Genomic DNA, 16,268 nt, shown 5'->3' on the forward strand with positions numbered 1-16,268 from the left:
CTGGGTGACAGTGGAGATTAGTGTAGGTAGGGGTTAGTGTAGGTGGGGGGCAGTGGGGATGAGTGTAGGTGGGAGTTACTGTAGCTGGGGGAGCAGTAGGGGTTATTTTAGCTAGGCAGCATAGCTTAGATAGAGAAAGTTTGGGGTAAAAGCTCCACAAGACGCCCCTGCACCATGGATGCACCAGGCTGAGTATATTTTTATTTTTTCCCTGGATATTGCCCTCTAAACCTAGGTGCGTCTTATGGTCAGGTGCTTCTTATGGTCTGAAAAATACGGTATGCCATCCTGTAAAAAGTATCTGATTGGTCTGTAAACACAATGAAAATGCTTAAGCAGCTGATTGGACTGTAAAATCCTGCATTCACTGACTGCCCATATATACCCTGTCTTCAAATACAGAAATCAGAGCAATAATGCTGTACTTAGGGTGTGCTTCTTTATTGTTCTCCTGCGCAGAAAGATCACACACATGGGCAACTTGGGAATTTGAGGGTGGAGCTAAAAAGGCAAGTTCTATCAGCTGGTGTCAGAAGTGGGATCCATTATCAACAGTATTGGGTAAGTAATTCCATTTTATTACCCCATACTGTTAGTACGGATTGGCTGAACCCCGGTAGGTGCTCTGATAGCACCTCCAAGTGTAAAAGGAATCTAGGATGCCTAAGGGAAAGGGATCTGCTATCCCTGTGGAAAGGTGGGATCTGATGTCTCCCATGAAATGAATTAATGAAAGCAGTACTGTATGCCATGAGTGTGATCTTTAAACACAATGTATATTGATGTATAGTTACATATAAGTATTATAGTTGTTTTAAGTGTTTTATAAGCAGGTTGGGTCATTCCTACAACTGAAGCAAGGGCATGACCTGCAGTCCACATATTGGTAAGCAATTATTAACACTACTTAGTTTTGATGACGGTAAGTACTGTGGACTCATTATAAAATTGTATGTAAGTTGCATATAAGTTAAGGAGTTTAACTGAGATTGAAGGTATCATTTTGGCCAAATATGACAGTTAAAGAAACCCATAAATTCAGGATATAGGTAAATGTGCCTGGATTAGAAGCATAGTATGTATCAAACAAACTTACAGATATAAGGTCTGTTAATGAGTATACATAACAGGTTATGTAAAAATTCCCTACAACACCTACCATCTCAGTTGATCTCATATATGCTTGGAATCTTGTTTCCGAACAACCCTATTAATATTTGTTTAATAATGTGATCAGAGGTGTTTTCTTTTCTTACAAAACACTCAGTTGTCTTATGGACCGAGAAGTTTTGGATGGACAATTGCAGCTGCAGGATAAGATGTTGCTTATCAAGTCCCTACTAAATTCTCTGGTCCTGACAACAAAACATTTTTGATCCTCTTTCTCTGATTTACTATAAATATGTCTGTCTGTCTATCCCCTCTCACTGTAGTTTCTGTTGCACTGTGACATAAATTTGCTGTATATGATTGGTAGCACGCTTTAGCTGGTATGCATTTTGAACATGCATTTCTAGAAATCTGCTGAGTTGTTGCAGGTTTGTTTTTTCCCCTCCTTGTCTGTACTGGGAGATATTTGTGTCAATGTTCTGTTTTGTTTTCTTTCCCGTGTAAGGACTGGGTTAATTGCATGTGAAGTGAATATGTAAAAGCAGCGTGAAAGCACTGATTAGTAAGGACTCACACACGTACCAACTAGTGTTGGGCGAACAGTGTTCGCCACTGTTCGGGTTCTGCAGAACATCACCCTGTTCGGGTGATGTTCGAGTTCGACCGAACACCTGATGGTGTTCGGCCATATGGCCGAACTAAGAGCGCATGGCCGAACGTTCCCCGAACGTTCGGCTAGCGCTGTGATTGGCCGAACGGGTCACGTGGTTCGGACCCGAACGCGCTCTGATTGGTCGAACGGGTCACGTGGTTCGGGTAAATAAATACCCGATCCACGTCATTTCTCCGCCATTTGTCTGTGGGTTTAGCTTTGGGTAGGCAGGCAGGGTAGTTCTCTCTCCAGCCAGGCTAGCCAGGGTCCCCCCAGTCATTGTGTCGCTGCTGGGAACAGTAGTACACCGCTCACCCACACTATATAGCATTGTGTTTACTGCCACTCTGTGTCTCTGCTGGGAACAGTAGTACACCGCTCACCCACCACTGTATAGCATTGTGCTCTGTGTCGCTGCTGGGAATAGTAGTACACCGCTCACCCACCACTGTATAGCATTGTGCTCTGTGTCGCTGCTGGGAATAGTAGTACACCGCTCACCCACCACTGTATAGCTTTGTGCTCTGTGTCGCTGCTGGGAATAGTAGTACACCGCTCACCCACCACTGTATAGCATTGTGCTCTGTGTCGCTGCTGGGAATAGTAGTACACCACTCACCCACCACTGTATAGCATTGTGCTCTGTGTCGCTGCTGGGAATAGTAGTACACCGCTCACCCACCACTATATAGCATTTCTGTACTGCCACTGTACTGCTGCCAGTCAGCGTGTACTTTAAGGATAAGTGAAATGAAGAAGAAATCCTGTGAAAGAGGGAGGGGCAAGGGACGGTTCACGTACAGGCCACAGTGGAGCACCGAAGAAAACCCACTCAATACCGCCCATGTTGTCCAGGAAATCAACTCTCACAAATAAAAAAGAACAGGACTAGATAATTAATTGGATGACCTCTTAAGCGTCCAGCAGTGGGTTAAGCAGCACCAGCACATCACGCACGAGGTCCGAGTACTCAGCCAGCTACAAGGAGCCAGTGGGCACAAAGCTGACACAACCGGCAGCGACACCACGCACACAACTGCCAAATAACCAGTCCGAAGAATTTCCTCAGGACACACTGGGGTATTCGCAGGAGCTATTCCCAGCCCAACAAACTTCCACCTTTCAAAGGTCAATGGAACAGCCAGAAAGGTTGTGCCCGGATTCACAACCATTTACTGTGGGAAATGCAAGGCGAGTCCGAGGACTTTGAAACCCAAATCCCAGAGCAAGTTGGGCAGGAGGGGTTTCAATTGCAGGAGGTCGGCCGAGAAGATCTGGAAGACGACGTTGGAGTGAGCTGCGCAGAGGTTGTTCTGGGGAGCTCTACTCCACGGCGGCGGCCCACAATCACATATGACGAGTTTGAGGAGATGGAAGAGGAGGGTTTGGACAATGTGGACACAGACCCAGATTTTGTATGTGAAGGAGAACATCGCCGTCGTAGCAGCACAGATGAGTCTGTTGAAAAACCCACTGCTGCACGAGTTCGCCTTGTGCCACAAGGTAGGCGGCGCGAAATTTCAGGCACCACAAGCGTGGAAGTTCAAGTGAGACGCAAAAGAGGCGCAAACAGAAATTGCAAGCAAGGCAGGTGCTCCAAAGTCTGGCCTTTCTTTGAAGACTGCAGTGAGGATGGTACCATGGTGATTTGCAAGGTGTGCAAGACCCGCCTGAGCAGGGGGAAAAATATTAACAACCTCTCCACCACCAGCATGACCCGCCACATGGTATCCAAACATCCCACTCTGTGGGCAAACGCGGCAGGACAGGGTACCAGCAACACTGCCTCCCTTGGGGTCACCAGACTCACCACCAGACCCTCCTCAGCAGCAGCAGTAGCCCAGCCATTGCGTGGTTCACAACAACATTCACAAACATCAGACGACGCTGACACTGTCACTTTCCGGAATAGTGCTCTTGGGGTCTCCCAGTCTTCATCAAACACAACAACCAACAGCCCTTCAGTGTGCAGCCCTACGGTTCAGTTGTCTGCTTCGGATATGTTTGAGCGCAAGAGGAAATTGCCAGCAAATGACCCCCGGGCCGTGGCACTAACAGCCAGCATAGCCAAGCTTCTGGCCTGCGAAATGCTGCCATATCGAGTGGTGGAGACAAAGAGCTTCAAGGGCATGATGTCAGTGGCCATCCCACGTTACGTGGTTCCCAGCCGCTACCACTTTGCGCGCTCTGCAGTGCCTGAGTTGCATGAGCACGTGGTCAGCAAAATAACCCGAAGCTTGAAGAATGCCGTTGCCTGCAAGGTTCACCTCACCACTGACACCTGGACGAGTGCGTTCGGCCAGGGTCGATACATCTCCCTTACCGCGCAGTGGGTGAACCTTGTGGAGCCTGGCAGCGATTCCTCACCTGCTACAGGGCGGGTGTTGCCCACGCCGCAAACAGCTGCACCGCCGTCCCTCCCACTGGATAACAACAACAGCAGCACCTACCTCTCTGACTCCTTCTCCTCCAACGCATCTCAAAGCTGTACCTCATCCGGAAACGCTAACCCAGCAGCAGTAGGATTGTGGAAGCAGTGCAGCACAGCTGTTGGCATGCGTCAGCAAGCGTTGCTGAAGCTGATCTGCCTTGGGGATAAGCAGCACACAGGGGAGGAAATTTGGAGGGGAATAAAGGAACAGATGGATTTGTGGCTGGCACCGCTGGACCTGAAACCGGGCATGGTTGTGTGTGATAATGGGAGTAATCTCATTCGCGCTTTAAGGTTGGCTAAGCTGACACACATCCCTTGCCTGGCGCACGTGATGAACCTAGTAGTTCAGCGGTTTCTGAGGACATACCCAGGCGTGGCCGATCTTCTGTTGAAGGTGCGACGAGTGGCCAAACATTGTAGAAATTCCAGTACTGCTTCGGGGGCACTCGCCAAGATGCAGGAGCGCTTCAATCTCCCCCACCATCGCTTGCTGTGTGATGTCCCTACGCGCTGGAATTCTACGCTGCACATGCTAGCCCGCTTTTGTGAGCAGAAGAGTGCAGTGGTCCAGTACATGACGGCGCAGTACCGAGGCGCATCCGGACAGCTGCCAAGCTTCTGTGGATCCGATTGGGCCAACATGTTGGACCTCTGCCAAGTCCTCCAAAATTTTGAGCAATCCACGTTGCTTGTGAGCAGTGACAACTCTTCAGTCAGCATTACCATACCACTGCTGTGTTTACTGAAGAAGTCAATGTTGAAAATCAAGGAAACAGCTGTCATGATGCAACTGGGGGAATCTGAAGGAGAAAACGATCAGCGTGATGGTACCAACATCAGGCCATCTGCCTCAGGAAACGCTGGCCCCAGCAGCTATGACGAAGAAGAGGAGGAGGAACAGCTGGAGTTGGAGCAGGAATTTCATGCTACCACTGACGAGGGCACATTGGACTTCCACAATTCAGCGCGAATGGTCAGCAGAAGCAGACCAGGAAGAAGGTGACGACTATGATGCATCACAACTATCACAACGTTCACAAGAGGATGATGAGGATTCTGGCAGGACTCTGGCACACATGGCTCAATTCATGCTAGACTGTATTGAACGCGACCCACGCATTGTGCGCATTCTGGACAACACCAATTACTGGGTTTATACCCTTCTGGATTCACGGTACAAACACAATGTTCCAAAACTGCTTGAAGAAAGAGTCAGACAGGTCAAAATGGAAGAATACCAGCAGGCCCTTGTGGAGACTTTAGAGAGGAGATTGACATCCTCCCCCTCCTCTAGCCAGTTGTACGCCGACAGACTGACTTCCGCAAACCCAGGACGACCAGGAGGGCAGCAAACAACACAAGCCGCAGCTAGTGCCCAAAAGGGAATGGTATCGGCAGTGTCCTTGGAGTGGGAAAATTTTCTGACACCCATGCAGCAGCCCACAGAACAGCAAGCGTGCAGATCCACCTCCAACACCGATCGCCTGGAGAAGATGGTCAAGGACTACATGTCAGATGGCGTAGCTGTGTTGAACAATCCATCTGCACCCTTCAACTATTGGGTATCGAAGCTAGACACCTGGCACGAACTGGCAATGTACGCAATAGAGGTGCTGGCTTGCCCGGCAGCCAGCGTTATGTCGGAACGCTGTTTCAGTGCTGCCGGAGTCACAGATAGGCGTATCCGCCTCTCCACAGAAAATGCAGACCGTCTGACTCAAATTAAAATGAATCAATCCTGGATTGGAAACAACTACGCAACACTCCCGGACCCCAACCAAGTAACATGAACAATGAACATCTGTGATGGGTTAGCGTTTCCGGTCTCTGTTTATTGAACCTCTCATCTGTATTACATTTATGACTGCATGGCGACAAAATGCATTGCTATCCGCACGCTTCTTGTCCTCATGCAAGGCATGGGTTGTTGTGTCTCAAAGCGTGGCCTTCTCCTCCTGCGCCGCCCTCCTCCTGTTCCATCACGTGTGCTGCTGCTGGGTTAGCGTTACCGGTCCCTTTTCCTGGAGCCTCTTATCTGTATTACATTTATGACTGCATGGCGACAAAAAGCATGTTACCTGTGCAAAGAAAAATTACATTTTCCGCACTTAAAAGACATTTTTTCCTTTGAAACTTTACAATCAATTTTCTCAAAAACTATAAGCTCTTTTTCAAATATTTTTTTTCCTCTTGTACCCACTCCCACGGTGCACATACCCTGCAAATTTGGGGTATGTAGCATGTAAGGAAGCTTTACAAAGCACGAAAGTTCGGGTCCCCATTGACTTCCATTATTTTCGGAGTTCGGCGCGAACACCCGAACATCGCGGCCATGTTCGGCGAACGTTCGCGAACCCGAACATCCAGGTGTTCGCCCAACACTAGTACCAACAATGTGTCCAACTGTCAAACTTGTGTGTTGGAAGATAAGTTGGGTGTGTGTGCATCTGGCAAACAACTAGATGACCAACTGATAACAGGTTGTTTGCCAGATCCAACCGGTGGATCAATCTGCCCAACTATCATTCAGGTTGGAATGTGTGTACAAGTCTTTTGAACAACTTTGTTGCTTTTGAATGCGCACATGTTGTGAAGTTTGTCATTTAGTTTGCGCACAGTGTTTTTAGTGAGTTGGTCGTTTTGTTGGTTGGTGTGTGTGTACGCACTTGTCGTGTAAACAACTTATTGTGTGGTCGATTGTGCATTAAGTTGGACTTGTGTATGAGCCTTTAGACTGAAAACATAATTGTTAATTGAGATTTGTGTGTTTGGCAGATAAATGTGTGGTTACCATAGAGTTAAACGTATGCCGTTTTATACTGAAGTAGTTTGTCCAGAATACTTCTGCTTAAATTACAAAAATTTATACTAATTCTAGATTTTCTGTTCATATTCCCACAAATGATAAAAACAATTGTGAGAATGATTGGGTATTTGGATGAAATTAGTGGGGAATCACATAAGAGAAAAGAAAGAATTTTGAATTTGTTAATAAAAAACAGAAGCATTCAAAGTGAAATTTATATTAATGCTTTTAAAGCAAATTTCTTTGTTACTCTCCAGTCTGTATACGGGTACAATCCAGGCGGTGGTTCACACTCGGTGCTCCAAGCACAGATATCCCATGATTACATTCGGCTCTGCAATCACAATTTTCTGCTAAAATCTAAAAATTCCGCGCAATTTGCGCTTATGATTCCCATTCACTAGAACGAGAGTCACAGTGCAACCGCCCCTGAAATAATGCATGCAGCGCATTTGCGATTAATTGAAATCGCAAACACTACTGTGTGAATGTATCCATAGGGATACATTAGAAGCAGCGCTTTGCTGATCGCCGGCAATCAGCAAAGCGCTGAAGAATCGCCCAGTGTGAACCAAACCCTGAGAGGTGTGGGAAACAAACCCTGGTGTTGATGCGTTTAGGGAGGTTTTTTGAACAGCAGTAGTTGGCTCCTTGTACCATCTACTGTGCACAGGATGAGATAGGGAGCCAACTAAACCTGTAAGTGGCTGAATCAGGCACACTCATAACCTAGCCCACATTGGTTTCCTAATGCCTGGAGAGGATGAAGACAGGTCATTAATTGGCCATGTTAAATGTTTAGTGGTTGATTTGATTGTGATTGTTTTCATAGTTCTGTTTGTACTAATAATGTGTTTTATAAAGCAAGGTCAGAGTCACATGTAGATAAAATTTGGTTAAGTGTCAGAACACTATTATTAAAAGTCAGAAAAAGTACAGTTGGAAAAAGAAAATTTAAATAGAGAAGAGAAAGATTAACCTTTGTCCAAAATATAGTTCCAGAGCTACACATGTGGTAAAACGGTTGTATGAATAAGCACACACCCACTAAGCTGTTCAACTTCTTATTCCCATTGAGGACCTCTATATAACTGCTTTGATTAAGACTGAGCCATCAATTACTTGGCTATTGTAGTTTGACGAACTTTGAACTCTTGTCTGATTCATCTTTACTAATGTACCTGCACAAGGGCTCTTTGTTGCTAGACCTGTCCACTTGGAGACCTACCTGTGATATCACCTGGCCATGGAAAACTTTGTAGATCATCTGAGCTGACTCCATTCTCCTGCACTGATGCAGCCCTAGAAGGATGACCCTCTGCTGTAAGGATGAGCCCTTCCTGCACCTGCTCTCCTCCTGTGGTGATAATGGCTGCTTCCTGCCTTCCTTTTGTGCCATCCTTTGGGAAGAACTCCACCTCTGCTGTTGCAACAGTGATGTGAGGTTTCACTCAAGATATCGTCTGGGATGAGAAGTTGAGTTTGCCCTTCTCTGCCTTCTACAACCTGGCTGCAAATACCACATCTTTGTTATAAATCTGTTTTAATTTATTTTGTGGGCGCCCAATGCCAATGACAAAGAAGCTGCCCACAAAAAAGTTCTGGGGGTAACCATGTTGGTTACATGGCCAGCTCTCGATCCCCACTGTCTGTTTGCCCTGAGACATCGAGAGCTTGGCAGGAAAACATCTGCGTTCATCATGAGGGCTTGTGGTGCTGAATTCAATGCCCTCCATCACCCTTCAGGTGAACAATATTCTACTCATTTCAGCAAAACTACAGTAATGAACTGACATTTCCTGGACCCACCAGAGGATCTTTTTTTTTTTTAAATACATTAAGAAGCTTTAACCTTATGGGTGATGTGTGGCTTTAGGCAACCTGTTAGGGCCTTTTTCCACTAGCATGCGATTTGCTTCTGATCGCAAATCGCAAGGTACATTAAACTAATGGAAACTGCAGCAGCAAAATCCATTAGTGCGATCCGATTGCGATGCGATTTTGGTCAAAGCGCAATCGTCGTCCTGCCGCGTTTTGTATGCGATTGAGCTGGACTATAATGTGTATAGTAGCTCAATCGCATGGTGGAAATTTAAACGCAATTGCGATCGCAATCGCGATCGCATTTCATAGTGGAAAAGAGCCCTTAAAGTGACTCTGTAACAAAAATTACAACGTTTTTTCTACCATCCTACAAGTTCCTAAACCTATTCTAATGTGTTCTGGCTTACTGTAGCTCTTTCTACTATAACCATCTCTGTAATAAATCAATGTATCTTTCCCCTGTCAGACTTGTCGGCCTGTGTCTGGAAGGCTGCCAAGTTCTTCAGTGTTGAACTGTTCCTCTATGCACACTCCAGTGTGTGTTTTATTTACATAAGCCAGCAGCTTCTCTGCTATCTTATCAGTGATAGAAGAGAGCTGGATAAAAATCCTCCTCTGGAGGCTGTGAAAGGAGCTGGTCTGTCACATACTAAGGAATTAACGACATAGGCAGAGCTCTCTGCAGGAAGCCTGTAATGTTCAGTGCATGAGAGGAGCTGGGGACAGAAGGTAAACACACACAAGTGATCTTTTGAGATTCAGAAGTAAGGCTGTATACAGCCTGCTTGTGTATGGATGTATTTTCTATGTGTGGACATACTGTACATCAACCTACTTCCTGTTTTGGTGGCCATTTTGGTTGTTTATAAACAAACTTCTTAAAACTGTTTTTAACCACTTTTAATACGGCGAGGAGCGGCGAAATTGTGACAGAGGGTAATAGGAGATGTCCCCTAACGCACTGGTATGTTTACTTTTGTGCGATTTTAACAATACAGATTCTCTTTAAGGTTTACCACATTCAGTTTTCCTTTACTCTATGCAGTACTAGAGTTGGGCCGAACCTCCGATTTTAGGTTTGCGAACCCTGTTCGCGAACTTCCGCGAAAGGTTCGGTTCGCGAAAAAGTTCGCGAACCGCAATAGACTAAAATGGGGAGGCGAACTTTTAAAGTTTTAAAAAATTCTATCAGCTGGAAAAATGATAGAAAACATGGTTTCAAAAGGTCTAATACCTGGAGCCACACCTAATTGAGTGAAATACACATCACTGCTGGAGGACCCGCCCACCCTCCCTCCTCCAAGCAAGGTCCTTTATACCATTTCACTCAGTTGTCTGCCTACACTAATTAGTTGTGGGACAGCTGCTACACACTCTGCTAGGAAGATTTTAATCTCCCACCTCCCTCCTCCCACCTCCCTCCTACCCTTCTACCCTTCTACCTATTCCCTCTTCTGCCAGGGAATTATACTATTTTAAAAACCAGTATACATCATACCATAGCTGGGAATCGAACCCAGATCTCACTGTGTGGTGGGCACGTCACCCTAAGCACTGTACCACTACAGTAGTAAGTGAAGCTAGCCTAAAATGTACCATTTATGCTCAATGCAATAGAACCATTAGGTTGCTTAAAGGAGAACTGTAGTGAGAGGTATATGGAGGCTGCCATATTGATTTCCTTTTAAGCTATACCAGTTGCCTGGCAGCCCTGCTGATCTATTTGGCTGCAGTAGTGTGAATCACACCAGAAACAAGCATGCAGCTAATCTTGTCAGATCTTACAAAAATGTCAAACACCAGATCTGCTGCATGCTTGCTCAGGGTCTAGGGCTAAAAGTATTGGAGGCAGAGGATCTGCAGGATAGCCAGGTAACTGGTATTGCTTAAAAGGAAATCAGTATGGTAGCCTCCATATACCTTTCACTACAGTTCTCCTTTAAAGGGAACCTTAACTGAGAGTGATATGGCTGTTTCCTGTAAACAATACCAGTTGCCTGGCAGTCCAGCTGATCTTTGTGACTGCAATAGTGGCTGAATCACACCCTGAAACAAGCATGCAGCTAATCCAGTCTGACTTCAGTCAGAGCACCTGATCTGCATGCTTGTTCAGGGGCTGTGGCTAAAAGTATTAAGAGACACAGGATCAGCAGGCGATTCAGGCAACTGGTATTATTTTAAAAGGAAAAATCCATATCCTTCTCCGTTTAGGTTCCCTTTAAGCATTTGTAGCATAAAAGCCAACTCACATTGGCTGGGATTTGAACCTGGGTCTCACTGTGTGGTGGACAAGCACACTAACCACTGTACCATATGAAGCTGGCCTAAAATTTACCATGTATGCTCAATACAAGAGAAAAAGTAGACAAGACAAATAACATTTATATCACACTTTTCTCCTGGCGGACTCAAAGCACCAGAGCTGCAGCTAGGGATGGTCGGAAATGCCAATTTCCGATTCCGCGGTAAATCCGCATTCCACCATTGCCAAATACCGATTCCGCTTTCCGCTACCAATTTCCGCATTCCGATGCGGAATTTCCGCCGGAAATCGAGGAAATTCCGCCCGACTTTAACATCGATTTTCTCAAAAACTATAAGGTCTTTTTGAAAACTTTTTTTGCATCTTGTTCAGGAGATTCTGCTTAATAAACCCTGAAAATTTGGTGGTTCTAGGACTTACGGGGGCTTTGCTATTAACCACTAAAGTCGGCGGATTTTTACTGTAATGTAAATGCAGAAAATAGGCAGATGCAGATTTTCTGCATTTTACATTACAGTAAAAATCCGCCGACTTTAGCGGTTAATAGCACAGCCCCCGTAAGTCCTAGAAACACCAAATTTTCAGGGTTTATTAAGCAGAATCTCCTGAACAAGATGCAAAAAAAAGTTTTCAAAAAGACCTTATAGTTTTTGAGAAAATTGATGTTAAAGTCGGGCGGAATTTCCGCGATTTCCGGCGGAAATCCACCTAACACACTTGCATTACCGATTTCCGTATTCTGATGCGGAAATGCAATTTCCGAGCGGAATTTCGGAAATTGCATTTCCGTGGAATCCGAATGAGCATCCCTAGCTGCAGCCACTAGGGCATGCTCTATAGGCAGTAGCAGTGTTAGGAAGACTTGCCTAAGGTCTCCTACTGAATAGGTGCTGGCTTACTGAACAGACAGAGCTGAGATTTGAACTCTGGTCTCCTTTGTCAGAGGCAGCGCCCTTATCCATTACACCATGCAGCCACTGCTTACAGATATTTAGCCAGACATGGCCTTCTCTTTTGTGTTCAACAGTTGTCAAGAGAAAAATTAGACAAGATAGCAGTGTTAGGAAGACTTGCCAGGCGGATCGTTCAGGAACAGCCTTATCAGTCCGCCGAACAGTGCGTACACACACACTACAGTCTGCTGAAAGTCCGCCCAGCGGGAAGGTCGGACGGACCAGTCGTTTGCTTCTGTAGTGCGTGTGTACGCACCTTTAGTGTAATCCAGTGTTGTTGATCAAGTCTGTTAAAATGTGTGCTATTTGATAAAAGAGATACCCATTGATCGTGTGACCACTTATGTAAGCTAGAATGCATTGTTTAAAATGTACACCATTGTGTTAAAGTAGAAAGCATTGCTATTGTGTATGTAATGACAAACTAGCCAAACGTATGCCATCCTGTAAAAAGTATCTGATTGGTCTGTAAACACACTGAAATGTTTAAGCAGCTGATTGGACTGTAAAATCCTGCATTCACTGACTGTCCATATATACCCTGTCTTCAAATACATAAATCAGAGCAATAATGTTGTATTTAGGGTGTGCTTTGTTATTGTTCTCTTGCGCAGAAAGATCACACACGGGCAACTTGGGAATTTGAGGGTGGAGCTAAAAAGACAAGTTCTATTACTAACACTCTGCCCTTTATCTCTTTTTATTCTTGTGCTTCTTACATTGCACATTTTTTCATACAAGGGTGCAATTGTTTACAGTTTTGTATTGCACTTTATTTCCTTGTTCCATGTTGATGCACTTTTGAATTGTCCATGAACTAATTGTATTATGGTCACTTTGCATTGAGCAATTCTATATTTCTATTTATAGACTTATCTTTGACAAATTCCATAGTAGCATCTGAGATATAGATAGATTTTTTTTTTTTACACGCTGTGATTATTTTCTCGTTCCCATTTGTATTTATATATCTTTTTGGCATCGAGAGGTTACCGCCACTTGTTTATCTGACCATTGTATTATATTCGATTGGTATTGTAAATTATAATATATTTATTTTTTGTGGACCCCAGATCCTCGTTTTTATATGTTTTTATTTTTGATGTAAATTAAATAAAGGTGATTTATTACATTCCACTCTATATAAAATTGTCTAGTGTGGTGCAAATAGGGCAGCCTTCTCTCTTCTTGATTAAATCTTCCTAGACTTTAGTCTGCTCAGGATACATCAGCAGACAAATCCTTATTTCAGATTTTAAAATTACTCAATTATTGCCAAAATGATCCGAAAGTGTCTATTCCATCATTCACCCTCCCTATCACTGACATGTGTATGCCCAGAATTCTAGTTCTTCCATCTTGTGAAAAACAAATTAAGAGCCCAAAATACTGCAGTATGTTAAAGTTATGTTAAACAGAATAAAATCAATGTGAATGAATACTCACAAGAAAGTGTCACCGCTACGGCAACCACTGTATAGGGCAGATTGGGAGATTGGACTGGATCCCACTCGGGTTAAGAAGTCATTCTCTGCAGATTGGAAAATGGGGGTACTACTCTCCACCAAGGGAGGACTAGACTTCTAGACTGCTAAGTAAAAAGGACAAAACAGATGCGTCAGGAAGTTTAAAAAAAAAAAAAAAACACTAACAAAAAAAATAAAAAAATGAGGCAGTGGTGGTATGGACTTACCTCCCCATTGAAGACGAATTGTCTGATTCAGGTTAAATTTTAATGCATACTTCACAAAAGCAGGCAAGGTGCCCGTGCCTGCTAAGAGCTCTTAATCAGTTGCTCCTGTTTATTCCCTGAAGAGGCGGGCGAAATACCTGCAAAAACGTGTCACATTGTTTTGCAGGGTATACAATAAAATTTTGCCTGAATCAGACAATTCGAGTCTTCAATGCGCAGGTAAGTCCACCACTAACTCCCATTTTTAAACTGTTTTTAGTGTAGTTTTTAAACCTTCCTGGTGCCTCTGCTTTGTCCCATTATCTATAGTTCTGCCATCTAGCTGTGTACATTAACTACCAAACTCTGTCTGGCATTGAACTGCCTTTTTTTCTGTTATACTTCGCTGTTTGCAATACTAACATGGATAGAAGCGCCCTGTATGACCTTTGCACATCCTGACACTTTTTTGTCACAGTTTTCAGGCTAAAAAAAGTGATCATATAAAAAACGTCACCATTTCTGAGTTTTAGATGCAAAATTTTCATTGGAGTAATAATTATGCAAAAAGCTACTCACGCGGTTCAGTGTAACAGTGTACTGTTCCCATATTGTCATCTCTTCCATCTCGGACAGCTATAAGGAAAAAAAAAATGTATGTACATATGTAAACCTGAGTAGTGGAAAATAGTGGAGTAGTTTGTATGGGAATATTTTAAAATAAGGCACACTTATAATTACACTTATTATATATAATTCTTATAATTCCAGTTTGCAAGTAAATGTAGTGCTAACTGTATAACATCTTGGAATTGTGGGGCTTATCAAAATTAGCGGAAAGTGCATTTGTCCAAACTGCATACAATTTTTCATGCAAGACAATTAGAATCTAACTGATCATCTCTAATCATGTCATACAATTTAACATCTTAAATGACTTCCTTTCCAATTGATGTAGTCAAAACAAATCAGTTCAAGAACAAGACTCTACATAAATTGTGTGACAATGATCAGTTCATGAAGCTAGCATGACTCATAGCTATTACAAAAGCTAAACAGATAAAGCTTGGAAGCTAGGTGATTTCTTGCTTCAGGCCTGCTTAGCAATGGAACCTAACACTCTGCATATTTTTATTTTATTTGCATTCAATTTCTCACTAAAGAAACATAAAAACACTGATTTTACTGATTATTCATAAAAGAAGTGTAAATAAATATTTATAGGTTTCTGAACAGTACTTAACAGAAACCGGTTATGCTCGGTACACACCATACAATTCTGGCAGATTTACCTGCCAGATCGATTATTTCCAACATGTCTGATCTGAATTTCGATCGATTTTTCGATCTTTTTTTGATCGATTTTCATAGAACTAAACGAAATAAATCGCTAAAAACTATCAAAAAACACGATCGGAAAATCTAAAAATTCAATTGAAATTCAGGTCAGACATGTTGCATACATGATGTTTGGGTTGCACCAGCGTTGGTATCTCATAGCTCCAAAAGCATGTTTGGGTTGCACCAGCAACTCATAGCACCAAAAAAAGGTCAGACAGATTTATCTGCCAGAAAATTGTATGCTGTATACCTAGTATCACAGTTTATCAAATAAGATCCTGGTCAACCAGAACCACTAGGAGATTACAAAAGTAAAGGACCAGCAGGAACCAGATTTGTTGTCCCTGAAAGCCAAAACACACATCCAGAAGTGCTGGAATGCAATGATGTATCAGCTTCTTAGTACAGAGCCACAATCCAACATGCATGCAGACCGGTTGGTGCTCATCAGAGTCCATGGCATGAATAAATGTGGTAGAACTTGAAAGTGTAACACCCAGAGTCAGGCCCAGTGCACACCAAAACCGCTAGCAGATCCACAAACCGCTAGTGGTTCTTGGAGCTGATTTCAGAGCGATTCTAGGCATGTTTAGAGACGTTTTCTAAACATGCCTAGCGTTTTTGGGAGCGTTTTTTGTGTAGCAGATTACAAATACTGTTACCAGTGGCGTAGTTAAGGAGCTATGGGCCCCAGTGCAAGTTTTACATTGGGCCCCCCAAGCACTCTATACATAACAATTGATACGGCCCACCAAAACCTGCCAAAGATAACCACAGTGTCAGAGGTGCAAGAAGGGAATGGGAAACAGTTTGTTAATGATTAGTACTATTCAAAGCATCTATAGAAGTGAATCATTACCAGCACAGAACCAATAGAGAGATAATACTGCAGTTGATGGGGGGCCCTATGGGGCCCCTCTGGGCCAAGGGCCCCGATGCGGTCGCAACCTCTGCAACCCCTATTGCTACGCCACTGACTGTTACAGTAAAAGCTGTTACTGAACAGCTGCTGTAACAAAAACACCTGGAAAAACGTTCTGATGTAGCGTTTTCCAGAGCGGTTTGCGTTTTTCCTATATTTTACATTGAGGACGAAACGCTTCAGAAAACTCAAACGTGCAGCAGGAGGCACATTTGCGGTTTGGGAAAAACCTCAAACCACTGGTGTGCACCATCCCATTGAAATACATTAGCCAAGCGTTTTTACAGGCGG

At 43.9% G+C, this 16,268-nt stretch overlaps 1 protein-coding gene across 3 annotated transcripts in view; it reads right to left on the reverse strand.

Moving 5' to 3' along the window:
• Positions 1-16,268, reverse strand: part of TJP3 (tight junction protein 3) — a 628,414-nt gene that overhangs the window by 493,595 nt on the left and 118,551 nt on the right. For 2 of the 3 annotated variants that reach the window (XM_068233793.1, XM_068233794.1), the window contains one exon: positions 14,294-14,350. In XM_068233793.1, the coding sequence (XP_068089894.1) occupies positions 14,294-14,341 (48 nt within the window). In that variant the 5' untranslated portion in view covers positions 14,342-14,350. Of the gene's footprint in view, positions 1-13,488; positions 13,631-14,293; positions 14,351-16,268 lie in introns of those variants that run through there. The other variant, XM_068233796.1, reaches the window with a different exon arrangement.

Source organism: Hyperolius riggenbachi, chromosome 1, assembly GCF_040937935.1.
Source record: "Hyperolius riggenbachi isolate aHypRig1 chromosome 1, aHypRig1.pri, whole genome shotgun sequence".
Lineage (NCBI taxonomy): Eukaryota > Metazoa > Chordata > Amphibia > Anura > Hyperoliidae > Hyperolius > Hyperolius riggenbachi.